Here is a 27,343-nt window from a genome sequence, read left to right on the forward strand (position 1 = left end):
TCCAGTTTCTTTTCAAAAGCCTTTATGTAACCAAACATAACATCAAGTGTCTTGCCAGTTCCTTGTAACTTAACATTTAAGTCATTCAAATGTTCACAAAAATTGTAAATGGAAGATTATAAGAGAGGGTTTCATGTGCCAGCAAAAGTTACTGGTGTGCCATGTTTGGCACGCATGCCAGGGGTTGCCCACCCCTGTTATAGAGTCTGCCCCACCATTACCTGTCAACCTATCCTCAAACTCCTCATCTTCATTCATTTCTACTAAAACCATTCTGATCCTGCTATTCCTAGAACAAAGTAAGGCATGCTCCTGCCTCGGGGCCTTTATATTGCTCTCTGGGTTAGAAATATTCCTCCCCCAACACCCCATATCTAGATGGCTCGCTTTTTCACCTCATTTAGGTCTTTGCTCAAATCTCAATGGCTTCTCCCTAATTATCCTGTTTACATTTCAAAAATTTCCCACTTCCTATTGTATCCTTTTCTGTTTATTTTCTCCAGAACACTCAACTACCATTTGACACTACATATTTTACTTATTTGCTTATTATCTCCCAACTAGAGGCCCGGTGCATGACTTTCATGCACTGTGGGGGTTGGGGGGCCCTCAGCCCGGCCTGTGCCCTCTCGTAGTCTGGGACCCCTCGGGGGATGTCCGACTGCCAGCTTAGGCCCGCTTCCCACAGTTGGACATCCCCTGAGAGGTCCTTAGCGCTGCCGTGGAGGCAGGAGAGGCTCCCGCTTCTGCCGCTACCCTTGCCAGCCGTGATCCTGGCTTTTGGCTGAGCAGGGAGTAGCTCCTGCGTTAAGCGTCTGCCCCCTGGTGGTCAGTGCACATCATAGCAACCAGTCATTCTGCTGTTTGGTCGATTTGCATATTAGGGTGTTATTATATAGGATTAGGATATAAGTTTTACAAGTACAGGAATCCTATTTTCTTCACTCACAGCTGTATTCCCAGAACTAAAAAAGTGCTTATACTTAAGCTTCTCAATAAATATTATTGGATGAATCAATGATAGAGAATACACAAAAACGTATTTTCTTGCTATGAAATACAGACAGATCAGAATGTGACCTGTGCTATAAAACTAAACTTTCAGACAAATATCAAATATTCAACATTTGGAAGATGCCCCATGCAAAGCTGGCACTGTCCTCCTTTACTTACTCATTCCTTTTTACCTCCAAACCAGGAGTCTAAGCTCAAATACTATCAAGAGTAGACACTGCAAACTAAATGACTGTAATAGATGAGGACTTATAACAACTTTAACATTGTAACTTGTGGCCCAAAATTTGGATTTTTGTAGCTGAGCTCTGAAACTGCTTACAAGGCATGACTGCCCTTTTGGTACCCCTTGCATGGTCGACAAATAACAATCCCCGTACTATAATTGTGTGGTAAAATAAATGAACAAACAAAAAAATATTTTTGTTTTAAAAGCCTAGGCTGAAATTAGGACTTTGCTAAATGCTTAATCATATATTTCCCATTATTCTCATCTCACAACCCCACTTTCTTGATCACTGAGTCAGCCAAGTATGTGTTCTTTTTCCCCCTAGCAACCCACCTCTTTGATCATCAGTTCCTTATAACTTATGCCTTTAAAAACCTTGTCCTATCCCCTCCATTTTGAAGGGTATTCCCTGTTCATACCAGGAGTTTGTTCCATGGTTTGCAAATCATTACCTGAATAAACTCTCTTTTTAATTTCTTTCTCTTTTTTTTTTGTTAATCCTCACTCAAGGATATTTTTTTTCCATTGATTTTTAGAGAGTGTGGAAGGACAGGAAGGAGCGGGGAGAGACACAGAGAGAGAGAGAGAGAGAGAGAGAGAGAGAGAGAGAGAGAGAGAGAGAAACATTGATGTGAGAGGGACACATCTATTGGTTGCCTCCCACATGCATCTGCAACCCAGGTACATATCCTTGTCAGGGAATCCAATCCTCAACCCTTCCTGAACAGGCTGATGCTCTAACCACTGAGATTACTAGCCAGGACTCTTTTTAATGTTTTAAGAGGATCATCTGCCCTTGCCTTTAAATAGATTGGGGTAGGGTTTGTGGCCACATGAAGAGCTCCTGCTCCACCCAACAGAGACAGCTACTTCTGGGTTCCAGCCACTGTTGTCAAATGGCCTAGAGCAGTGGTCTGCAAACTCATTAGTCAACAAAGCCAAATATCACCAGTACAATGATTGAAATTTCCTTTGAGAGTCAAATTTTTTACACTTAAACTATATAGGTAGGTACATTGTTATTAACTTAAGTAAGGTACTCCTAAGGCTTAGGAAGAGCCACACTCAAGGGGCCAAAGAGCCGCATGTGGCTCGCGAGCCACAGTTTGCCGACCATGGGCCTAGAGTCACCAGAGTTTTGTGGATGAAAAAGGGGTCACATACTGATAGGAGTAGAAATAGAATGTTGGGGAACCAGCTGGAATTATAAGAAATGTTAATCATGCCCTGCTAACCGTGATAATTTTGTTCTGACTAAAGAAGGCACATTCTAACCTGGCTGGCAGTTAGTTACACATGGGACCTGGGAGCTCACCTGGAAATGCAGCCCATCCTCCCCATTTGGAGCTGCCTATTCTCATGGAGAGATTAACAGTTTTGTTGCACAAACCAGCATCACCAGCCCTTGCATATCACTAAGCCCTCTGATGATCCCCAGCCCACTGCTCACCTGTTAGCTGCCCATTTGGCATACCCTTTGGCTACTTCCCCATGTAATCTTTTCTCATTTTACCCAATATAAGCAGCTAGCTTATGAAGGGGTGTAGAGCAGATTTTTGTGGATGACCTGCTGCTCTCCCATATTACTGGCAGTATTGGAAAAAATGCTCATAATGATTCAACCCTGTCTCTGCTTAATTGGCTCAAGTGACAGGCAGTACGGACCCACTGTTTGTCCAGTTACAATACTCAACTTGACAAGTTCAGGAGAGGCCTGCATGTCAGGCCTTACAAACTCAAAGACCTAAAGTAACCACACAGGATGGTCTGAAATTAAATCTTCTTAATGAAAAACAAGTTATGGTGAGTAGTCATGACGTAGGCAGGTATCTTACTTGACAAAGGTCAATCTTTACCTTAAGTGAGCCTGTCTTTTTGCATTTATGATAACACTAGAGGCCCAGTGCACGACATTCATGCACTTGGGGGGAGGTCCCCTCAGCCTGGCCTGCTCCCTCTTGCAGTCCAGGAGCCCTCAGGGCATATCCTAAGCCTGCAGTTGGACATCCTTAGCACTACTGCGGAGGCGGGAGAGGCTCCTGTCACCACCACTGCGCTAGCCAGCCGTGAGCCCAGCTCAGGGCTTCTTGCTGAGGGGTGCTCCCCCTGTGGGAGCACACTGACCACCAGGGGGCAGCTCCTGGATTGAGCATCTGCCCCCTGGTGGTCAGTGAGCGTCATAGCAACTGGTGGTTCTGCCATTCGGTCAATTTGCATATTCGCCTGTTATTATATAGGACTAGAGGCCTGGTGCACAAAATTTGTTCACGGGTAGGGTCCCTAGGCCTGGCCGGTGATCAGGGCGATCGGGGCATTCCTTCTGGCTGCTGACTGCCAGCCGGCGCCTTCCTTCATTCTGTGCCACCCCCTGGTGGTCAGTGCACATCATAGTGAGCAATCGAACTCCTGGTCTCCCAATCGAACTCCCGAAAGGACAATTTGCATATTAGGCTTTTATATATATATATAGATACCTTTGGAATGTCAGAGTAATCCCCTTTTTTTCCAGACCCCTCAGGGCATAATTTCCCACCAGACCAAGGAATCCCTTGTTATCTTGTTTCCCAAATACCATCTCTCTATGTGCTGTAAATGTTAACTGTTAATTATCCTATACTCACCAATGTAAAAGTATATGTCTTTTCATTTTACTCTTCATCCAATCTCAGAGATTTCCCTGCTTTGCCTTTCTCCTGCCTCCCTAATCTGCCACTAACGAATTTTGAATTTCGTGCCTCCTCCTTTGATTGTAACAAAGATAAAAAGCTGGAGTTTTACACAATAAAGACTTCTAATTTTAAAATGTTGAAAACTGCTGCAAAGTTCTGACCAGTTAAATATAAGGGAAAGTTGTATGTCAGGCTCCTTAAAAGAGAGACAGGATTTGTGCTTACCCCTTCATCATTTCTGCTCTGTGCAGCAGGCCCTAGCAGCCATCTTAAGGCCATGAGGTATCCAGGTGGAGGTGTGTTCCAGCTTGCTAAAGCAGAGAGAGACAGAGTCTGAGGTCTTTGGTAAAGGTGGAGATGCCACACCAATCTTGGACACACACCTCCAGACTTCACCAACAGATGGATTGTTTTGGGTTTTCTGTTATACACAGCCAAATATAATTCTAAATAATAGAAGTCAAATGTACTGGAGGGGTAGGGACTTTTGGTATGACAATAAGAGGAGTTCTGCAGACCAGCTTCCCAGTGAAAATTATTCAAAAAATAAAACAATGGAAGTCTCTGGAAATGGTCCTAAAGGATATAGCAAATGACAAAACATTTATTCATGAAAACCTATGAGAGTTTGGTATGAATGAGGCAAGATAGTAAGAAGCTAGGAAAATTCCTTATCAAGTAGAATGGGGAAACTGAGACACGATAATTAAATAAGGCCAAACAATCCGATCAATTTACAGCCAGGTAGTGAATTGCAAGAGCTTATCTTCCCTATCCAAGGACACTTGAGAGCAAATGGTTTATACCTCCCCTCTAACCAGAGAATTAACATCTTAAATCACCCTGGCATGAAGGCAGGTAGCAGAGACTCCATTAGTGTCATTTGTGCCAGCCAAACCCAAGGACAGATGAAGTCAGGGGGACAAATAACAAAATACCTGATTAGAGCCAGAGAGACCCAAGATAAAAGTAAAGCAGTGAGAGAAGAACCAAGATGGCGGCATAGGTAAGCACCTGTACTTGCTGCCTCTCACAACCACATCAATACCACAACTAAACGGCAGAACAACTACCGCCCAGAACCACAGGAAGCCTGGCTGAGTGGAAGTTCCACAACTAGAGAGGTGAAGAAGGCGCATTGAGACTGGCAGGAGGTGCAGAAGTGCGGAAAGGGCTGGTACCTGGATGTGCTGCTCTTTTCATCCGGAGGGGGATACAAGCTCCCGCTTGCTCTGAACTCCAGTTCCGGGCAAGACTCTGGGGGACCCAGGCACATACGAAGAGAAACTGGACTGTCTGGCATTGGGACAGGAACGTGAGGGCAGCTTTCTCTCAGAGGTGCTCACAGCGATCATTGTTCCTACATGGGGGTGTGGGACGTGGAGAACCGGGGACTTCTCTGGTTCAGGTCTGACTGGCAGCCATAGCTGTTAGCTCCACCCTGGTGATTCCCAGAGACCCCACCCCACCCAAGCTTTGCACATCTGCTTTTGCATATGAATGGCCTGTCCTTTCACCTAAAACCTGTCAAACTGCAGCTGAGTCAGAGAGCCCCAGAGTTTCCAAAAGAAGGCCCAAGGCCCTGCCGGCCTTGCTTCACAGCTAGGCCTTGTCTGGGCACTTCCATGCCCCCTACAAAGAGGAGGAATCTGCAGATGTCTCTGTAGCTCCTGCTGGGCAGCCCCACACAGTGGCTGACCTTACACCTCCTTGGAGATCCAAGAGCCAGTGTACCCAGTGGTCAGAGTGAGACCATACCAGATTACAACTCTTCACATCCATAAGAGACACACTCAAGGGGCAGACTCAGTGAGCACCAAAGCCCCACTGAAGCAAGTCCTGCCCCATAAGGGTGTCTCCTGCACAATACATCTTCCAGTGTAGTCACAGCTGGTTATCACAGCCAACTGGCCTGGAGGTCAATTCCTCCCAGTGATACCAACAGCAATCAAGGGTTAACTACAACAAGACTGTGCAAACAGCCCAAAAAGGGATGTACCAAGAGCATCCACCTCAGGTGACTTGGAGAGGCTGAGCCACTGGGCCCTATAGGACACCAACCACACAAGGCCACTCTATCAACTCAAGAAGACTTAGCAGCAACCCAGTACATAGAAACAAACACAGGAAAGCAGCCAAAATGTGGAGACAAAGAAACAAGTCACAAATCAAAGAATTGGATGAAAGCAAAATACTGGATATAGAATTCAAAACCACGGTTATAAAGTTACTCAAGAATCTTCTAGAAACCTCTGAGAAATTTAGTGAGACCCTCAAGAATATGAAAAAGGACCAATTAGAAATTAAGCATACACTGACTGAAATAAAGAATAATATACAGAGATTCAACAACAGACTAGAGCAGTGGCTGGCAAACTCATTAGTCAACAGAGCCAAATATCAACAGTACAACGATTGAAATTTCTTTTGAGAGCCAAATTTTTTAAACTTAAACTATATAGGTAAGTACATTGTTATTAACTTAATTAGGGTACTCCTAAGGCTTAGGAAGAGCCACACTCAAGGGGCCAAAGAGCTGCATGTGGCTCGAGAGCCGCAGTTTGCCGACCACGGAACTAGAGGATCCCAAGAATCAAGTCGAAGATTTGAAATACGAAGAAGCAAAAAACACCCAACCAGAAAAGCAAAAGGAAAAAAGAATCAAAAAATATGAAGATAGTGTAAGGAGTCTCTGGGACAACTTCAAGAGTACCAACATCCGAATTATGGGGGTGCCAGAAGAAGAGAGAGCAAGATATTGAAAACCTATTTAAAGAAATAATGACAGAAAACTTCCCCTACCTGGTAAAACAAATAGACTTACAAGTCCAAGAAGTGCAGAGAACCCCAAACAAGAGGAATCCAAAGAGGATCACACCAAGACACATCATAATTAAAATGCCAAGGGCAGAAGACAAAAAGAGAATCTTAAAAGCAGCAAGAGAAAAACAGTCAGTTACCTACAAGGGAGTACCCATACGACTGTCAGCTGATTTCTCAACAGAGACTATGCAGACCAGAAGGGAGTGGCAAGAAATATTCAAAGTGATGAACAGCAAGAAACTACAACCAAGATTACTTTACCCAGCAAAACTATCATTTAGAATTGAAGGTCAGACAAAGAGCTTCACAGATAAGAAAAAGCTAAAGGAGTTCATCACCACCAAACCAGTATTATATGAAATGTTGAAGGGTATTCTTTAACACATTGTATGCGGGAAACGTATTTATACATTTTACGTTGGCTGTAAGTAGTAAAGCCACCTGTTAGCACACGATAAAAACTACCCACAAACAATGTTAAGAAGAGGAAGAAGAAGAAAAAGGTAAAGATAAAAATTATGAACAACAAAGTGACAACAAATACATATCTATCAAGTGAATCTAAAAATCAAGTGAATAAAAAATCTGATGAACAGAATAAACTGGTGAATATAATAGAATCAGGGGCATAGAAAGGGAGTGGACTGACAATTCTCAGGGGGAAGAGGGTTTTGGGGGTGCGGGAAGAGATTGGACAAAAACCATACACCTATGTACGAGGACAGTGGGGGTGGGGGGTAAGTAAGGGCATGGGGTGGGGTGGGAACCGGGTGGAGGGGAGCTATGGGAGGAAAAAAGAGGAACAACTGTAATAATCTGAACAATAAAGATTTATTTTTTTTAAAAAAAGTAAAGCAGTGAAACCGACCAAAAAACAATCCAAAACTCTCGTATATGCTCATTTTGATGAATCACCATATTGAAGGACACAACAGGGAAACTAATGAATATTGGGTTAAGACCCTCCTCTGAGACCTTCCCTAGGATTCCCACCTGCAGAAGAGAAATAAAACCCTCAAGACAATGGATGCCAGCAAGGGCGTGCTCTCTCTCTTTCTCTCTCTCTCGCCCAACCACGCCTTTCTTCCATCAGAGGCAGGTATCATTACTTTTTTTTTTTTTTTTTTTTACTTTTAAAAGTCAACTTTTTTTTTTTCTTAATGTTCTAAATGTATTCAGGTTTAAAAAATCAGTCCCAAAGCTTTTGATGTGCCCGTTGGGCATTTTTCTGCTTCCCAGGTTGACATCCTTCAAGGTCAAGGAGCAGCCTGTGTTGGAAATATGTGCTTCCCTAACTTGACCTGAGGAGCAGAAAGGATCCAGTAGGTGAGCCCTTCCTTGTGACAATGACAGCATTGGAATCTTCTCGCAGAATTGCTAAAAAGAGACATGCTATTTGACCACCAAAAAAAAAAAAAAAAAAGAAGGCGAAGGAGGAAGAGGAGAAAGAGGAAGAGGGGGGCAGGGGGAGGGAGAGGGGGAAAAGGAGGAGGAGGAGGTGGAGGAGGAGGAGGAGAAAAAGGAGAAGAAGAAGAAGAAGAAGAAGAAGAAGAAGAAGAAGAAGAAGAAGAAAGGGAGGGAGGGAGGGAGGGAGGGAGGGAGGGAGGGAGGAAGGGAGGAAGGAAGGAAGGAAGGAAGGAAGGAAGGAAGGAAGGAAGGAAGGAAGGAGAAAGAACAAGAAAGAAAGTAGGAGGAAAGAGAAAGAGGGAAGGAGGGAGGGAGGGAGGGAGGGAGGGAGGGAGGGAAGGAAGGAAGGAAGGAAGGAAGGAAGGAAGGAAGGAAGGAAGGAAGGAAGGAAGGAAGGAAGGAAGGGAGGAGAAAGAACAAGAAAGAAAGTAGGAGGAAAGAGAAAGAGGGAAGGAAGGAGGGAGGGAGGGAGGGAAGGAAGGAAGGAAGGAAGGAAGGAAGGAAGGAAGGAAGGAAGGAAGGAAGGAAGGAAGGAAGGAGAAAGAACAAGAAAGAAAGTAGGAGGAAAGAGAAAGAGGGAAGGAGGGAGGGAGGGAGGGAGGGAGGGAGGGAGGGAGGGAAGGAAGGAAGGAAGGAAGGAAGGAAGGAAGGAAGGAAGGAAGGAAGGAAGGAAGGAAGGAAGGAGAAAGAACAAGAAAGAAAGTAGGAGGAAAGAGAAAGAGGGAAGGAAGGAGGGAGGGAGGGAGGGAAGGAAGGAAGGAAGGAAGGAAGGAAGGAAGGAAGGAAGGAAGGAAGGAAGGAAGGAAGGAAGGAGAAAGAACAAGAAAGAAAGTAGGAGGAAAGAGAAAGAGGGAAGGAGGGAGGGAGGGAGGGAGGGAGGGAGGGAGGGAAGGAAGGAAGGAAGGAAGGAAGGAAGGAAGGAAGGAAGGAAGGAAGGAAGGAAAAAGACATTGTTCAGAGGGGACCTCATTGGGAAATTACTGCAGTGCAATGGGAGATGGGTACCAGAAGAGAGCAACAATTTTTTTTAATAGAATGGAAATTAATGAAATAGAAAATAGAAAAATAGAGAAAACAGTCAAAACCAAAAGCTGATTCTTTCAGATGATCAACAAAATTGACAAGCCTTTAGCTAGAAAGACTAAAAAAAAAAAAAAAGAGAGAAGATTCAATTTATTAGAATCAGAAATGAAAGCAGGGCCGAAACCGGTTTGGCTCAGTGGACAGAGTGTCGGCCTGCGGACTGAAAGGTCCCAGGTTCGATTCCGGTCAAGGGCATGTACCTGGGTTGCGGGCACATCTCCAGTGGGAGATGTGCAGGAGGCAGCTAATCGATGTTTCTCTCTCATCGATGTTTCTAACTCTCTATCTCTCTCCCTTCCTCTCTGTAAAAAATCAATAAAATATATTTTAAAAATAAATAAATAAATAAATAAATAAATAAAATTAAAAAAAAAAAGAAATGAAAGCAGGATTACTACTTATCTTATGAAATAAGGGTTATAACTGTATGCCAATAAATTAGATAACTTAGAAGAAATGGACAGTCCATAATTCCTAGGACACACATTACCAAAAATGACTCAAGAAGAAATAGACAGTCTGAATCAACCCATAACAAGTAAAGACATTGAATTAGTAATCAGAAAAACGTCCCAAAAGAAAACCCAAGTTCAGATGGCTTCATCAATGAATTCTATCAAAAACTTATTAAGAAGAATGCCAATTTTTAATAAAGCCTTCAGAAAAACAGAAGACAACACTTCTCACTCTTTCTATCAGGCCAGTATTACCAGACAAAGACATCACAAGAAAACTACAGAGCACTATTTTTTATAAATATGAACACTAAATTGCTCAACAAAAGAGTAGAAAGCCAAATTCATCAACATATAAAATGATTTCATGCCCTAACCAAGTGGGATTTGTCCAGGAATGCAAATTTGGTTTGACATCCAAAAATTAAATAATATAATATACCGACCATGTCAAAAAACCATGTCATCTCATTAGACACAGAAAAAACATTTTATAAAATCTTTTCATGATAAAAACACTCAACAGGCTTGGAATTAGAGGGCAACTGGCAAAGGGCAACTATAAAAACTCAACAGCTAACACTGTACTTAATGGTTAAGACTGGAAGCTTGCCCCCTACTAAGATCAGGAACAAGACAAAGATTCCATTAATATGAAATGTTCACAATAAGCAAATTTATAAAAACAGAAAGATTAGTGGTTGCTTAGGCATGGAGGTCATGGGGAGATGCAAAGTGATAACTAAAAGGTACAGGGTTCCTTTTTCAGGTAATAAAAATGTTCTAAAATTGTTTGTGGTGATGACTGCACACATCTGTAAATTGTACAGTATGTGAATTGTATCTCAGTACAGTTGGTTTGTTTTTTTAATGTAGTATACCACTAAAATAATAATTAGAGAGGATATGCCTTTGACATTCATGGAAACCTAAACAAGAAGTTTCAGGAAAATAGTGAAGCAATAGGAAAGTGGATAGACTGCCAGTGTGCACCAGGCAACTGCTTGAACAGGAAAAACTCACAAACCACCCACCATCCTTCAAAGAGAATGAATAAATTGTGCCATATTCCCAAAATGGCCAGCAACGAATCTTACAAATGTAATGTCTAGTGAGAAAAGTTAGTCCCAGAAGACTAAATATACCATATCTTTTTTATTAAGCTCAGAAACAAACAAAACTAATGTATTATTTGGGTATTCATATTTATGTGATAAAACTTTACCAAAAAAAAAAAAAAGCTGTTTACAACAAATACAAAATTGAGAATGGTGGTTATCTCTATAGAGAGTCTTCTATGTGATCCAAGAAGATGAGGAAGAACAGTTGAAAGATGCTGTGGCAGTGTTAATATTCTCGTTCTTGGATCAGGTGGGGTGTTCACAGGTATTCTCTATTTCATTATGCTTTGTTATTGTCTGTAAGAGTATAGTATATGCTTATATATATATTTCCTTTATAGCCAATAAACTGATAAAATAATCAAAGAAAAATCTTAAAATGAATGAGGGAGTGGAAACACAAAAATGTAGATGATTTTTTTCTGGAAAACTAAACAAGGGAAGGGGGAAACAGTACAACAGCTACTGGGAGACACAAGCTAATGGGAGAGATTTTAGAATGAAGGTAAATCATATGGCTTTATAGGCTGAAGGGGAGAAGTCTGAAGAGAGAGGGAAAGACTAGGGGTGAAGAGAAGAGATTACCAATAATGGCTCCTGAAAAGGCAGAGAGGAAGGGGTAGAAGTCAAGAACACTGGCAGAAGAGATGAGCTTAAAAAGAAGGTAGGCCTGTCCTGAGACTAGAGATAAGGAAGTGAAAATAGTTTGAACATCTAAATAAAATTTTGGGAGAAGGTAGGTAGAGATAGGCAGCAAGTTGAAGAAAATCATTCATAATGGTGTTAATTTTCTCACAGTAAGAATTGAGGTCATTTGTTGAGAATAAGGAAGGCAGGGATTGAGCACAGGGCTGGCTGCAAGTGGTGTTGGTTTGTAAGAGTCACAGGAAGTTGACAAGAAACAGTGAAAGGCATTTGCAGAGAATTAGAAATAAGGACTTGCTAGCAATACCAACCACATGATTGCCTGATTTTCTCCAGAGAAGGCAGTTTGCAGCACTGTAGCTGGCACAGCAGGATGGAAACACAGGAATCCAGGGGCAAGTAAAAGAGAAACTGGACCAAAGATGTTAATTTTAGTTATCTTTAAATTGCAAGAATGTATTTTTTATTTCTAAAAATTAATAACTAGATGCAGAAAAAAAGCAAACAATGAAGGAAGTGTACAAATATGCTAACAACACTCATCCTAAAAGTGGTAGGAATAAGAGTAAATTCCCGCCTCATACCCCCTTTGGTCTTTATTTTCAAATTTCTATTATGGAGTTACATTTGCTTTTAAAATAATAATAATAATTTTTTTAAAAAAAAAACTTTAAATGTGTCTAATGCCCAATGCAGAGTAACTTTTAGTTTCTGGAGGAACCAAGGCTTCAAAAAGTGCTACATTCTAAAAGCACAGATTTCACAATTGCTGCTGTTTTTTAGTCTTATTTGCTATGTTAGTTGCATCACTCTCTGCTTTGCCCTCTATTTTATCTCATCAACCTTTGCTCTGTTCATATTTTCTCCTTTAACTTAGTTTTAAAAAAATAAGCCCCTAGACATTCCAGAATTTCAGTTGGCAATAATTCCAATCCTATAGATGAAAATAATATTGCACACATTTGACACTTCCTTGATACCTATTGCTATGGTATCAGTAAAGAGGAATATATCACTGGGCTATCTCCATCCTTTCAAAGAAGAAAATGTATGTCAGGTAAATAAGCATTTAAAATCTAGTTCTCTCACCCCCATAGCCTATCACCCAGTTACTCATGTACCAACTAAGCTCTGTGCTGCTGTTAGGACTACCACTGGCCTCTAACACTCTGGACACTGAGGAGGCTAGAAAGCCAACTCTCTATTGAGAAGACAACTCCACGGGGAACCAGGCACAAAAGAGCCGACCCCCAGTTCTTTTTTAGCCACCCCCCCCCCCCCCCCCGCCACCACTGCCACCTTTGATCTGAACAAGGTTGTCACTGTCAAAGGTCTATAGCAAGTCTCTAGCAGTCCGATTCCCAGTTGACCCTCTTCTTTGGACTGTTTTTTCTATGCTCAAACTCTCTAGTCTGTGGGATAAAATCCAAACTCCTAGCCTGAAAAACAGGGCCTTCCACAATCACTTTTCCAGCCTTGTCAAGCCATTCATTATCCCTCCCACCCCACCCCGCCCCATGCATCTTACCATTCCCATCCTCTGGGCTTTTGCACATGCTGGTCTCCGCCTGTGCCTCCATTCTACCTGTGCCCAGCCAATGTCTGTTCTTTCTTTAAGACCTCACTCAGGTACAATCTTCTTTTGAAGCTCTTTTTGCATCCCTTCCTCCCAGGGAACACTAACCAATCATCCTTGCCTGTGGCAACTGTACAGTGTAGACACACCTCTCTCTAGCTGACAGTGTTTCTCAACCTTCCTAATGCTGCGACCCTTTAATACAGTTCCTCATGTTGTGGTGACCCCCAACCATAAAATTATTTTCATTGCTACTTCATAACTGTAATTTTGCTACTGTTATGAATCGTAATGTAAATATTGATATGCAGGATGTATTTTCATTGTTCGTGACCCACAGGTTGAGAACCGCTGCTAGCAGCTATAACTGCCAGCTCCAAGAGCATGGGGCTGACCTCTCTTCATCTTTGCCATCCCCCTGCTGGGCCCAACACCAGGCAAACAGAAGGTGCTCTATAATGTCTGTGGAATGAAGGCTGAATGACCCAGGTCATGGATCATGCCCCTTTCTGGATCACTGCTAAAGAGGCCTCTGAAGAGGAAAAAGTGAGGGGGAATCATACTATAAATCATTCATTCGAGAACAATTATGGTGCATGTATTACGCACTATAGAGCATATTTTTTAAGTGATGTAAACCTGGTCTCCACTCTTAAGAAACACAGAGTTGCAAAGAAAAGCTATACGTGTTCAGAAAAGTATCAAGTATCAAGTAAGTTTGGAAGAAAATACATATTTGAGAAAGTCAGACGGGCCTAGCAAGGACTCAATCCCAGATCTGTTTCTTACTAGCTATAGGACCCTGGGCAAGTTACTTACTTTCTCTCTGCCTCAGCTTCCCATCAGTAAAGATGACTAACTCTAACTCATATTCTACCACTCCGGCTTCCTTCCCTCTGCTTCCAGCTATTCTGGATTTCTTCCTGTTCATCAGTCAGGTCACTCCTGACTTAGGATCTTAACACCTCTGGTTCCTAGAACACTTCCCCCAAATCTCAATCACACAGGTTTCTACTCAAATGTCACCTCCTCAGAGAAGAATTCCCTTACCATCTACTTAAAATAGTATTGCCCCATCCCATGTCATTCCTAATGCCCCTAACCTGATTTATTTACTTCATAGTACTTATCAGTACAGAAATAACAGTATAGCAGTCTCCCCCTATCCACAGAGGATGCATTCCAAGATCATCAGTGGATGCCTGAAACCTCGGATAGTACTGAACCCGATCCATGTTATGTTTTTCCTATACATACATATGTATAATAAAGTTTAATTTTTAAATTAGGCACATAAGAGATTAACAACAACAATAATAAAATAGAACAATTATAACAATCTTATATAATAAAAGCCTAATATGCGAATCGACTGAATCACTGGTCGCTATGACGTGCACTGACTACTAAGGGGCAGATGCTCAACGCAGGAGCTGCCCCCAGCCCGCAGACCCCAGGCCAGCCAAGGCGGGTGCCAGCAGGGGCCCCCCCAATCATCCCACAGATCAGCCCTGATCGCCAGCCAGGCCTAGGGACCCTACCCATGCACGAATTTCATGCACAGGGCCACTAGTATAGGTTATAATAAAAGTTATGTGAATGTTCTCACTCTCTCTCAAAATACCTTATAGGCCCGGCTGGTGTGGCTCAGTGGTTGAGCAGTGACCCATGAACCAAGAGGTCACAGTTCGACTCCTGGTCAGGGCACATGCCCGGGTTGCGGGTTCAATCCCCAGTAGGAGGCAGCCAATCAATGATGTTTCTCTGTCATCGATGTTTTTCTCTCTCTATTCCTCTCCCTTCTTCTCTCTCTAAAAATCAATAAAAATACATTTTAAAAATTCATTTAAAAAAATACGAAATACCTTATTATACTGTATTCAACTCTTCACTTAAAAGGGAAGCACTTTACAGCTCCTCTTTTGCATATCAGAATTGCCAGCATCACTACTTTTACGCTTTGAGTTCATTATTAAGTAAAATAAGAGTTACTTGAACACAAGTGCCAATAACCAAGACAGCTACTAACTGACAAATGAGTGAGTAGCAAATACAGCATGGAGAGGTTGGGTAAAGAGATGATTCACATCCCAGTAGAGAGGGAGCAGGATGATTTATGATTTCATCACACTACTCAGGATGGCTTACAATTTAGAACTTATGAATTATTTCTGGAATTTTCCATTTAATGTTTTTGGACCAGAGGTAACTGAAACTGTGGAAAGTAAAACTGTGGATAAGGTGGGACGATTATATTTGTTTATTCTCTTTCTTTTCTGTATCTCCTACTAAGAAATAAATTCCTGAGGGCAGGGCCTTCGTCTTAGCTGGACCCCACAGCCTAGAATTCCTGGCACATAGTAGATACTAAAAAAAACATTGGTTGAGTAAATGGTGACAACATGAAAATAATACCTACATCTAAAGGTTTTGTGAAGGTTAAATGAGAAAGAGTGTACAGAGAGGAAAATAAAGTGTTTAACAGCCTAGCACACATTAAGCTCACTTATGTTGGCTATTACTATTATCAAAGGAATCCAGAAGAGGGTGAGGTCAGCATGGGCAGAGGCAGTTACAGAAAGTTTCAAGGAAGAGGCAGGTCTTAAGCTTGATCTGGAAGGATAAAGATTTTTCTGATAAGTACAGAGGTGGGGGCACTGCAGGAGGCTGGAAGGCTGTCCTACTCTGCACAAGCCACCCCTCCCCCACGTGTTCTCCTCACACCTCCATTAAATGCAAAGTCATCACACTAAGAATCTTCTATTAACCAGACTACCCATCCATCAATCCATTCTTTCATTTCTATGCCACCAAAACCAAGACGAATTTCACAATAGGACATACAATTACGTTGAATTAATTTCAGGATAGACCAGCAAACCAGGCTTATTTCTATCCTGAAGAAATACTCATGTCAGCATTAAAAAGCATGCACAGGGACTACAGCCTGACTTGTGAGGGGAAAAGAAAAAAAGAAGCCAGAATGTCCACTCGCAGGGAAACAATAAACACACTATAAGGCATCCATACTGTGTAGAGGTTAAACTGAATACAACTGATACTTATGTAATAATGTGAAATAATCTCCAAAATATATTCTTATATGGGGGGGGGGGGGTGTTGGAGAATACACACTATGTGATCTCATTTATGTAAAACAAACAAAAATTTTAAAACCGCACATATAAAACCTAAATATTTCTCTGGACATACATATATACATTAATATGTATTTAACCACTGTATGTTCAGCTCTTTAACACTGCCTGAAACTTGGTAGTTTTCAATAAATATTTGCTGAATGAATGAAAACACATGTACATGAATACAAAAGAATTAGAAAATTGATCTGCTTTCCATGCTAAATATTTCTGTACTATCTGCATTTTAAGAAGCTGTGTTAATGCATTACTTTGTACAATTAAAATAATTGAAAATAGTTCTTAAAAATGTTGCAGGGCCTCGATAGACCACAAAGGTGTATATGCACCAACTCTGAATAACTTCTCAAAAAATATATTGTTAATAATATTAAGTTAATATAATGTTAAGCTAATATTATATTAACGTAATCGTCTTGAGTAATTAGAGCTCTTAAGCAGCAACTCAACGCTCACTTTACCTCTCCAGCATAAGGCGAATAGAAAAGTGCTGGGTTTTAAATTGTTCCTAAAAATCAGCTACTGCAATGGCATGCCCTTTCTAAAGAGCGCTCTTCTTGCGAACCCAGGCTCCTCTGGGGGAGGGCCCCTCGCGCCCCGCCTTCTCCGGAGCAGAGTGAGGAGGGCAGGTGAGCAGGTGGACGTGGAACGTCCACGGGGTAGGCGCGCCCACACAGCGCAGGGGGAGGCGAACTTACTTTCCTACCGGCCCCTTCTCTAGCTGTAATCTGCCTCTCCTGTTCAGGCATCATCTCCCGGAGAAGCCTACTTCTTCTGCGATCCGGTCCAGAGCCCGAAGGTCGCCTAGTTAGTGAAAAAGAAGCGCGGTATTAAAACCCAGGGGGAAGGGGAGCCTGGTGTGGACGGCATCTCTGCGGTTCGGCTCTAACAAGAGGCGGGGTCTGGGAACCGACCCCAGCATTTCGTATGAGGGGATCCGCTGCCCTCACCCCACCCACTATTTCAAAGTTGCATGTCACCGCGCCCCCGGCCCTTGGGGGCGCGGGCATGAGAGCGAGAGGGGAGGGTGGGTCTCGGACCCTCACCCTCGAACCCGGAGGCCGGCCTGCCGACGCCTCAGGGTCATCGGTCGAGCCGGGACCCCTAGAGGGGCCCATCCTGCCTCCCGGTCTCCGCTACCTCGGGCTGGTGCGCTCAGGTTCAGTCTTCAGTTCCAACGCGTGCAGGGGAGGGAAGGAGTGAGGGCGAGCCGCCAGCCCCGGGCCGGAGGTGTAGACCCCGGGGGTCGCCCACCGCGGCGGCGGCGGTGAGGTGTTGCAGGCGCCCGCGTGAGGTCCGCTCTCCAGCTCCGCGCCTGAACCTGACTCCGGGACACCGCGGTCCCCAGACGCCGCAGCAGCCTCGGGAGTGAACTCCGCACCTAGAAAATCGATCCGAGACACGCCAGCGCGTCCCGTTGATCTCCAACGGTGACGGGCTCCGCGATGGGGGCCGGGGTGCCCGAGCCCGGGCTCCCAGTGAGGGAGGGGGCCCTGGGCGGGAGAACCGACTGTCCATCACAGGCCACGCCCTCCCAGCCCACCTCCCACGACAGCTCCGCCCATGAGCGCGGGACCCGTGTTCCACTCGCTGAAAACTTGACTCCGCCCCGGAGATGCTATTGGCTGCAAGGCCGTGGGACGCCACTACCATCAACCAATTGGAACGCACATCCAGCCCCGTGGAGGCGGAGGAACACCTCAGTAGCCAATAGAGAAAAAGTAGCGAAGCGCTCCCTGAGTTCCGGGGTCGACTGAAGATGGCGGCCACCGAAAGGGGTTGGTGGTTGTGCGAGTTACTGAGGTGAGGAGCCGGTGGTGCGGGCCCACAGGTTTCTTGTCGCGATAGTATTGTCCGCCCTTGCGACTGAAGTTTGCAGGGAAGGGCTTCCTTTGTCACGAATTTGCCGTATTTTCTTAAGTCCAGTGAGCGGCTCTTTCACTTTGGTGTCTTCTCCATATAGACTGAAGCCGACTGGGTTAAAAAATATTCATGCTAAGTGTTTCAGTTTATCTCCTGCCCCACTGCTTACTGAGGGGTCGTTACCCTCCCTGTTTCAGCTTTTTATGTCTCTTGTTTGCATCCAATTTATCTGTCAAATCATGCATATGTGTTCCTCATTTTCCTTTGTGACGGAGCCACGAATCATTTCCAATCTGGCATGTCTGCCTTTTTGGTAAAGAAGAAATTGGATCTTATTTCTCACGCCTTAGTTCCTCCTCTTTCACTCACCAAAACTGTCGTTGTTAATATGTCATTTAAATACAAAGTTTATGTTCAGTCTCTTGCTCCTTTATTTTTAAATATATTTTTATTGACTTCAGAGAGGAGGAGAGAGGGAGAGAGATGGAAACATCAATGATGAGAGAGAATCATGGATCGGGGCCGCCTGCGCGCTCCCCGCCGGTGTTGCGCCTGCAGCCCAGCCTGTGCCCTTGGCGGGAATCCAACCCGGGACCCTTCAGAGCCAGGCCAACCCTCTGTCCGCTGAGCAACCGGCTAGGGCCAATCCCTTGCTTCTTGGCTGTCCATTGATTTTTATTTCTGATTAATGTAAGAATGGTTATATAAAATATTACGGCATGTATCTTTATTACATAAGTAATAAACTGTTTCTTATAGAACATTTAGGAAATAGATGAGCAAAAATGAAAATTCGCCAAGAATGCTACCATCCAGAATAAAGACTATAAACATTTGGGTGAAAAAACTAGACTTTTCCCCCCACGTTTGTTGTTGATACAGTACTGTATTTTACTTGTCTTGCCCTACACTAATAAAACGGAAAGACCTAGTCTATTTTACCCAACCAGGTCTTTTAACACCTACATACAGGGTGTGGAAAAAGTAGGTTTACAGTTCATATGGAAAATAATAAAATAAATAATAATTCAAGAATAAATACCTTCCCCCTCCCCACCCTTTTAGTTCAGGTTGAAAATTTATAATTAGCAAAATAGCATCCTGATTAGCAGTACTAACGTATTCGCTCCAAAATTCAGGTATTCATTGTTCATTTTTGTCCCTCTATTTCAAATTCTATAATGATTTTTAAAAACATTTTGAGTGCAAAGCCTATTTTGGATCCTTCTTATTCTTCCCTGTCACTTGAAATACCCCTAATTCGCTGCTTTGCATATTCTTCCCTGTCATTTGAAATGCCCCTAATTCAGTACTTTGCACATAGTAATGGCTGAATAAATGTTTGCTGAATAACTTTTTTTTTTTTTTGGTATAGCATCACAGAAAAATATCCTCAGCTATCTGAAAAGGCTATTAAAATATGCTCCCTTTTCCTAGTATGTATCTGAATGAGTTTGCATTTACTTCATATACTTCAAATAAAACAACATATCACTACAGGTTGAATGCAGAAGCAGGTACAAGAAGCCACTATCTTCTGTTAAGCCAGACTTCAATGAGATTTGCAAACTAAAACAGTGACACTCTTACTAAGTTTCCTTTTTTTTGGTTTGGAAAATACAGGGTTATTTAAAATAAAAATGTTATAGGCCCTGACTATCCTCCCCATATGCCAAGTGTGCCGGTTCAATCCTGGGTCAGGGCACATACAAGAATCAACAAATGGCCCTAGCTGGTTTGCTCAGTGAATAGAGCATCAGCCTGCAGACTGAAGGGTCCTGGGTTTGATTCCAACCTTCATTGCAGGCTTGATCCCTGGGGCGTGTGTGGGAGGCAACCAATCCATGATGTTTCTCTTCTGTCTCTCCCCCTCCCTTCCACTCTCTCTAAAAATCAATGGGAAAATATCCTTGGGTGACGATTTACAAAAAAAAAAATCAACAAATGAATGCATAAATAAATGGAACAACAAAATTGATATTTTTCTCTCTGTTTCCCTTCCTCTCTCTAAAATCATTAAATAAAATTTTTTTTAACAATAAATAAAATAAAAACTGAATATCAATAAGATATTTACTTTCCAAAGAATTTGTGTTTATTTAAGTTTTAGTATTTTATTGTTTTTGTGACCTATAAGGCCCTCAAATCCATCATAAAGGATAGGCATGGTATTACAAATACTAAGTTAGGTACCAAGCGTAAGAGAAAAATATAACTTGAGAAATTGTTTCACCATAACTTAAGAGACATTGAGGAGGTAATCAAATTTTGCATTCATATATATTTATTGTATGCCTTCTCTGTGCCAGGTATTATGGGATATGGTGGTGAACAAGCCTGGGTCCTTGTGTTTTCAGAGCTTCAGTTGATGTGGCAATAATAGAGAACCTTTTAGCAGTAAGTGTGGGAGTGAGTTCACTAAAGTGCACAAGGTAGAACATTAGTGGCTTTTTTGGCAACTCATTCAGAAGCAAATAAGGGAAGGCAGTGATTTTAGGGTCATGTACGCAGATCAAATAGAGAAATTAAAATTCTATTCCTCTTACCCCAGAAATTGTTCTACTTGATGTGAAGTGAGAGAAATTTATTGGGGTGGCATTGCTTAACATGAACATACAGGTTTCAGGTGTGAGTTTCTATGTTATAAGATCTGTATATTGCATTGTGTGCCCACCACCCACAGTCAAATCTCCTGTGACCATATATTAGGACCCCCTTCTTCCCCTCCTCTTCTCTCTGGCAACCACTACTCTGCTGTTTGTGTTCACAAGTTTCAGTTTTATATCCCACATGTGAGTGAAATCATATGGTTCTTAGTTTTTTCCGACTTATTTCACTTAGCATAATGTTCTCAAGATTCATCCATGCTGCAAATGGTGCTATTTCATCCTTTCTTATGGCAGGACACTTTGGTTGTTTCCATGAATTAGCCACTTTGAATAATGCTGCAATGAACATAGGGGTGCGTATACATGTTTTCGAGTTTTTCAGATATATATCCAGGAAAGGGATTGCTCTGTTCTTAATTTTTTTGGAATCACCAGACTGCTTTTCATAGTGGTTGTACCAGTCTATATTCCCACCAGTGGGAAATGAGGGTTCCCTTTTTTCCACAACCTCTCCAACACTTGTTATTGCTTGTCTTGTTGATAATGGCCACTCTAACAGGTATGAGGTGATATCTCATTGTAGTTTTGATTTGCATTTTCCTAATTGCCAGTGAGGTTGAACATCTTTTCATATATCTACTGGCTATTCATATGTCTTCTTAGGAGAGGTGTATTTTCAAATCCTCTGCCCACTTTTGATTGGGGAGTTTGTTTATTTGGTGTTGAGTTTTATGAGTTCTTTATATATTTTGGAAATTAAACCTTTGTTGGAGCTACTGTTTGCAAATATCATCTCCCATCTGGTTGGCGCCACTAGTTTTGTTGTCAGTTTCCTTTGCTGTGCAGAAGCTTTTTAATTTGAAAGAGTCCCATTCATTTATTTTTGCCTTTACTTTCCTTACCTGTGGGGTCAACTTCATAAGATTTTTTTTCTACTACCAAGGTCCATAAGTTTAGTACCTATGTTTTCTTCTGTGTAACTATTGTTTCAGGTCATATATTTAGGTCTTTGATCCATTTTGAATTATTTTTTATACATAGGGACAAACTGTAATCCAGTTTCATTCATTTGCATATGACTTTCCAGTTTTCCCAGCACCATTTTTTAAAAGACTATCTTTACTCCACTGTGTGTTTTTGGCTCCTTTGTCGAAAATTATCTATCCATATAAATGTGGTTTTATAGCTGGGTTCTCTATTCTGTTCCATTGATCTATATGTCTGCTTCTCTGCCAGTACCATACTGTTTTGATTTCGTAGCTCTGAAGTATAATTTGAAGTCAGGTAGCGTGATACCTCCAGCTTCATTCTTTTTTCTCAGGATTGCCTGGGTTATTCGGGGTCTTTTGTGGTTCTATACAAATCTGATGATTTCTCATTCTATTTCTTTAAAAAATGCCATTGGGATTTTGATAGGAATTGCATTAAATCTGTATATTGCTTTGGGTAATATGGCCATTACAGTGTTGATTTTTCCAATCCATGAACGAGATATTTTCCATATCGTTGTGTCTTTTTAGTCTCTTTTAATAATGCTTTGTAATTTTCAATATATAGGTCTTTCATGTTCTTTGTTACATTTATTTCTAAGTATTTTGTTCTTTGATAGCAATTGTGAAAGGAATTTTTTTTTCCATTTCTTTTTCTGAAGTTTTGTTGTTAGTATACAGGAAGGCAATGGATTTTTGCACATTGATATTGTATTCAGCAACTTGACTGTGTTTGTTTATTGTTTCTAATAGTTTTTGGTGGAGTCTTAGGGTTTTCTAAAGAATCATGTCATCCCCAAAAAGTGACAGTTTGACTTCTTCCTTTTCCATTTGGGTACCTTTTACTTATTTCTCTTGCCTTATTGCTCTTCGTGGGAATAAGAATGGTGAGAGTGGACATCCTTGTCTTATTCCTGATCTTAGAAGAAAAGCTTCCAGTTTTTTACCATTGAGTATGATATTAGCTGAAGGTTTATCAAAGATGGCCTTTATTATTACTTTCCTTCTATTCCTATTTTATTGAGTGTTTTCATAATAAATGGATATTGTATCTTAAATGCTTTTTCTGCATCTATTGATAAAATGATAAGACTTTTATTCTTTCTTTTGTTAATGTGGTGTATTGCATTGATTGATTTGTGTATGTTAAACCATCCTTGTACCCCTGGAATGAACCCCACTTGATCGTGATGTATTATTTTTTTTGATGTACTGTTGTATTCCATTTCCTAGTATTTTGTTTAGTATTTTTGTATCTGTATTCATCGGAGATATTGGTCTGTAATTTTCTTTTTTTGTGTTATCTTTGCCAGGTTTTGGTATCAGGATTATATTGGCCTCATAGAATATTTTAGGAAGTATTGCCTCTTCAGTTTTTTGGAAGAGTTTGAGAAGGATAGGTTTTTAATCTTCTTTGAACATTTGGTAGAATTCACTGGTGATGCCATCTGGTCCTGGACTTTTGTTTTGGGGGAGGTTTTTTTTTTTCTTTTTTTTTAATTAAATCTTTATTGTTCAGATTACATTTGTTCCTCTTCCCCCCCCCCCCCCATAACTCCCTTCCTTCCAGTTCCCACCCCACCCTCCGCCCTCACTCCCCACCCACTGTCCTCATCCATAGGTGCACGATTTTTGTCCAGTCTCTTCCCGCATCTCCCACTCCCCTTTCCCCCCCAAGAATAGTCAGTCCATTCCCTTTCTATGTCCCTGATTCATTATAATCACCAGTTCATTCTGTACATCAGATTATTTATTCACTTGATTCTTAGATTCACTTGTTGATAGATGCATGTTTGTTGTTCATAATTTGTATCTTTACCTTTTTCTTCTTCCTCTTCTTAAAGGATACCTTTCAGCATTTCATATAATACTGGTTTAGTGGTGATGGACTCCTTTAGCTTTTCCTTATCTGTGAAGCTCTTTATCTGACCTTCAATTCTGAATGATAGCTTTGCTGGATAAAGTAATCTTGGTTGTAGGTTCTTGGTATTCAGCACTTTGAATATTTCTTGCCATTCCCTTCTGGCCTGCAAAGTTTCTGTTGAGAAATCAGCTGACAGTCATATGGGTATTCCCTTGTAGGTAATTGAGTCTCTTTCTCTTGCTGCTTTTAAGATTCTCTCTTTGTCTTTTGCTCTTGGCATTTTAATTATGATGTGTCTTGGTGTGGTCCTGTTTGGATTCCTTTTGTTTGGGGTTCTCTGCGCTTCTTGGACCTGTAAGTCCATTTCTTTCACCAGGTGGGGGAAGTTTTCTGCCATTATTTCTTCAAATAGGTTTTCAATATCTTGCTCTCTCTCATCTTCTGGCACCCCTATAATTCAGATGTTGGTACGCTTGAAGCTGTCCCAGAGGCTCCTTACACTATCTTTGTATTTTCGGATTCTTTTTTCAGTTTGCTTTTCCTGTTGGGTGTTTTTTGCTTCTTCGTATTTCAAATCTTTGACTTGATTCTTGCGCTCCTCTGGTCTGCTATTGGGTGTCTGTATAATATTCTTTATTTCAGTCAGTGTATGCTTAATTTCTAATTGGTTCTTTATCACAGCATCGAGGGTCTCATTAGATTTCGTGAGGCTCTCATCAAGTTTATTGGCAGCTTCTAGCACATTATTGCAAGCCCTCAAAATTGCGTTTTTTAGCTCTATATCCTCCATTTCTGTCATGTTTTTTTGTCTCCGCATCTTTTATGCTTTCTTGGTGCACCCCCTTGTGGTCTTTGTGCGCAGTCTTGTTCTAGTTAAGCCTTAATTGTTGTAGTTAATACTAGAGGGATTTGACCACCAGGCCGACTGGCTGTGGGAATCAGCTGTGTGGAAAACTTCTGTCCTCTGGGGAGGTGCTAATCTAGCCTTTGCCTGAGGCGATCAGGCAAATGGCTCTGCGCAGGGCTTGGGCGGGGCGGGCTCAACAGGGCGGGCGGAGGGAGCAGTTATGGCTGCTCTCAGTCCATCCCCAGGGGCTCTGCCTTTTTGTCCCAGCAACCGCTGCAAACCTCGGAGGGACCGTAGCCAGACAGTCCCGCTTCTCCCGTTTGAGTCTGGGTCCCTAGAGACTCGCCCGGATCTGGAGCTCAGAATCTGAGACTCACTCCCGACCGAAAACGACAACAGCGCCCTCAGCCACCAGCCCGCTTTGCGCGCGCACCTCGTTACCTTTAAATTTTCCACACTGCGCCTCCTCTGAGCCTCGTAATGCTGTTGTCTTTGCTTCTAGTTGAAGAGTCTCTCCTCAGCCAGCCTTCCTGTGGTTCTGGTTGATGTCCGTTCCGTCTTTTAGTTGTATTTTTGAAGTGGTTGTTTGCGGCAGCAGTCTCTGGTGTTTACCTATGCTGCCATCTTCGATTCCATCTGGGGGAGGTTTTTGATGTTTGTTTCAATTTCCTCACTGCTGATCATTCTATTTAGATTTTCTAATTCTTCATGATTTATTCTAGGAAGGTTATATATTTCTAGGAACTTATTCATTTCTTCTAAGTTATTGAATTTGGTGCCAAAAATATCTTTTGTAATATTCTAGTATGATCCTTTGTATATCTGTAATGCCTGTGGTGACTTCTTTTTCATCTCTGATTTTATTTATACGGGTTTTTTCCTTAGTGAGTCTAGATAGGGGTTTGTCAATTTTATTAATATTTTCAAAGAACCAGCTCTTTGTTTTATTAATTTTTTTGTATAGTCTTTTTGTTCTCTATTTCATTCAATTCTTTTTATTATTTCCTTTCTTCTGCTAACTTTGGGTTGCTTTTGTTCTTTTTTTTCTAGTTCTTTTAAGATGTAATGCTAGATTATTTACTTGGGATTTTTCTTGTTTCTTGAGATAGGCCTGTAATGATTAAACTTCCCTTTTATTACTGCTTTTGCTGCATCCCAGACATTTTGATGTATTGTATTGTCATTCTTATTTGTCTCTATATATCTTTTGATCTCATCTTTTATTTCTCCTTTGACCCAGTCATTTTTTAGTAGTATGTTGTTTAATCTCCATGTATTTGTGGGTTTCTTTACATCCTTTTAGCTGTTGATTTCTAATTTTAAGGTATTATGGTTGGAGAATATGCTAGGTATAATTTCAATCTTCTTGAATTTGTTGATGCTACTTTCTGGGACCCAACATATGATCTGTTTTTGAGAATGTTCCCTGTGCAGTGGAGAAGAATGTATAATCTGATTTCTGGGATGAAAGATTTTGTAAATGTCAATTATGTGTAGTTTCATTTAAGGCCAGTATTTCTTTTTAAAAAATATATGTTTATTGATTTCAGAGAGGAAGGGAGAGGGAGAGATAGAAACATCAATGACGAGGGAGAATCATTGATCGGCTGCCTCCTGCACGCCCACACTGAGTATTGAGCCCACAACCCAGGCATGTGCCCTGACCAGGAATCGAACTGTGACCTCCTGGTTCATAGGTTGACACTCAACTACTGAGCCACACCAGCTAGGCAAAACTGATATTTCTTTATTGATTTTCTGTTTGGTTGATCTGTCTAGAGATGTCAGTGGAAGTATTAAAGTCTCCAATTATGATTGTGTTTTGATCTGTTTCTCCCTTTAGTTCTTTGAGTAGTTATTTTATATATGTCAGTGCTCCCTGGTTGAGTGCATATATATATTAAGAAGTGCTATGTTTTCGTGATGTATCATTATGAAGTGTCCATCTTTGTCTCTTGTTATCTGTTATCTTGAAATCTATTTTGACAGACATAATTGTGGCTATACCTGATTTTCTGTGGATGTTATTTGCTTGGAGAATCATTTTCCACCCTTTTACTTTGAATCTACCTTTGTCTTTGCAGCTTAGATATGTCTCTTTTAGGAAGCATATTGTTGGGTTTTGTTTTTTATTCACTCTGCTACTCTGTGCCTCTTTATGGGTAAATTCAGACCATTTATCTTTAGGGTGATTATTGATATATGAGGACTTCCTATAACCATTTTATCTTTTGTTTTCTGGTATCTCTGTGCCTACTTTGGTTCTATTCCTTTGTGTTTTTGTCTGTTGGCTTGTTAGGCGGTATTCTATACTTCTTTCCTCTTTTCTTAAGCTATGTGTTCTGGCATGGGGATTTTTGTGGTGGTTACCATTAGGTTTATAAAAAATAAAGTTGCATATATACCATAGTGTTTTTTTTCTTTTGAGTGCATCTGATCTTCATCCTACTTTGCCAGTTTAGATCTTTACCCCCTCCTCTTTTATGTTTCTGTTGTCGCAAATTATCCCTGTTTATGCTGTAAGTTTTTTGATAATCTTACTCATAGTGTTGTGACCTTATGTCCTTTGTTTCAGGTGGAATAACTCCCTTGAGTATTTACTGCATTGGAGGTTTTCTGGTGATAAAATACCTCAAGTTCTGTATGTCTGGGAAAGTCCTATTTCTCCTTTCAATTTAAAGGGTAATTTTGCTGGATGTGTCATCTGTGGCTGGTAATTTCTCACTTTCAGACGTTTGAATATTTGGTTCCACTCTCTTCTGGCTTGTAGAATTTCTGCTGAGAAACCAGATGAAATTCTGTTGGGTTTTCCTTTGTAGATCATTTCCTTCTTTTCCCTGGCTGCTTTGAGAATTTTTTCCTTATCATTAATTTTTGACAGTTTTAGACCAAGTGCCTTGGAGACAGCTTCTTTGAATTGAGGTAATTAGGTGTTCTGTTTGCTTCTTGGATTTAAGGATCTAGTTCTTTCCATAGGTTTGGAAAGTT

General features: G+C 41.5%; 2 protein-coding genes across 2 annotated transcripts in view; one reads left to right on the forward strand and one right to left on the reverse strand.

The window, feature by feature from the left end:
- Nucleotides 1-17,551, reverse strand: part of ATP7B (ATPase copper transporting beta) — a 90,889-nt gene extending 73,338 nt beyond the window's left edge. Inside the window, exons 1-2 of the mRNA XM_070409111.1 lie at nt 17,324-17,551; nt 16,882-16,987 (exon numbers count right to left, since the gene is read on the reverse strand). Of these exons, the coding sequence (XP_070265212.1) occupies nt 16,882-16,935 (54 nt within the window). The 5' untranslated portion in view covers nt 16,936-16,987; nt 17,324-17,551. The remainder of the gene's footprint in view (nt 1-16,881; nt 16,988-17,323) is intronic.
- A 368-nt stretch (nt 17,552-17,919) lies between these two features.
- ALG11 (ALG11 alpha-1,2-mannosyltransferase) overlaps nt 17,920-27,343 on the forward strand; it is a 28,388-nt gene continuing 18,964 nt past the window's right edge. Inside the window, exon 1 of the mRNA XM_070409119.1 lies at nt 17,920-17,986. Coding sequence (XP_070265220.1) covers nt 17,943-17,986 — 44 coding nt within the window. The 5' untranslated portion in view covers nt 17,920-17,942. The remainder of the gene's footprint in view (nt 17,987-27,343) is intronic.

Source organism: Myotis yumanensis, unplaced genomic scaffold (genome assembly GCF_028538775.1).
Source record: "Myotis yumanensis isolate MYYU_CA2020_CCGP unplaced genomic scaffold, mMyoYum1.0.hap1 SCAF_3, whole genome shotgun sequence".
NCBI classification, from domain to species: Eukaryota; Metazoa; Chordata; class Mammalia; order Chiroptera; family Vespertilionidae; genus Myotis; species Myotis yumanensis.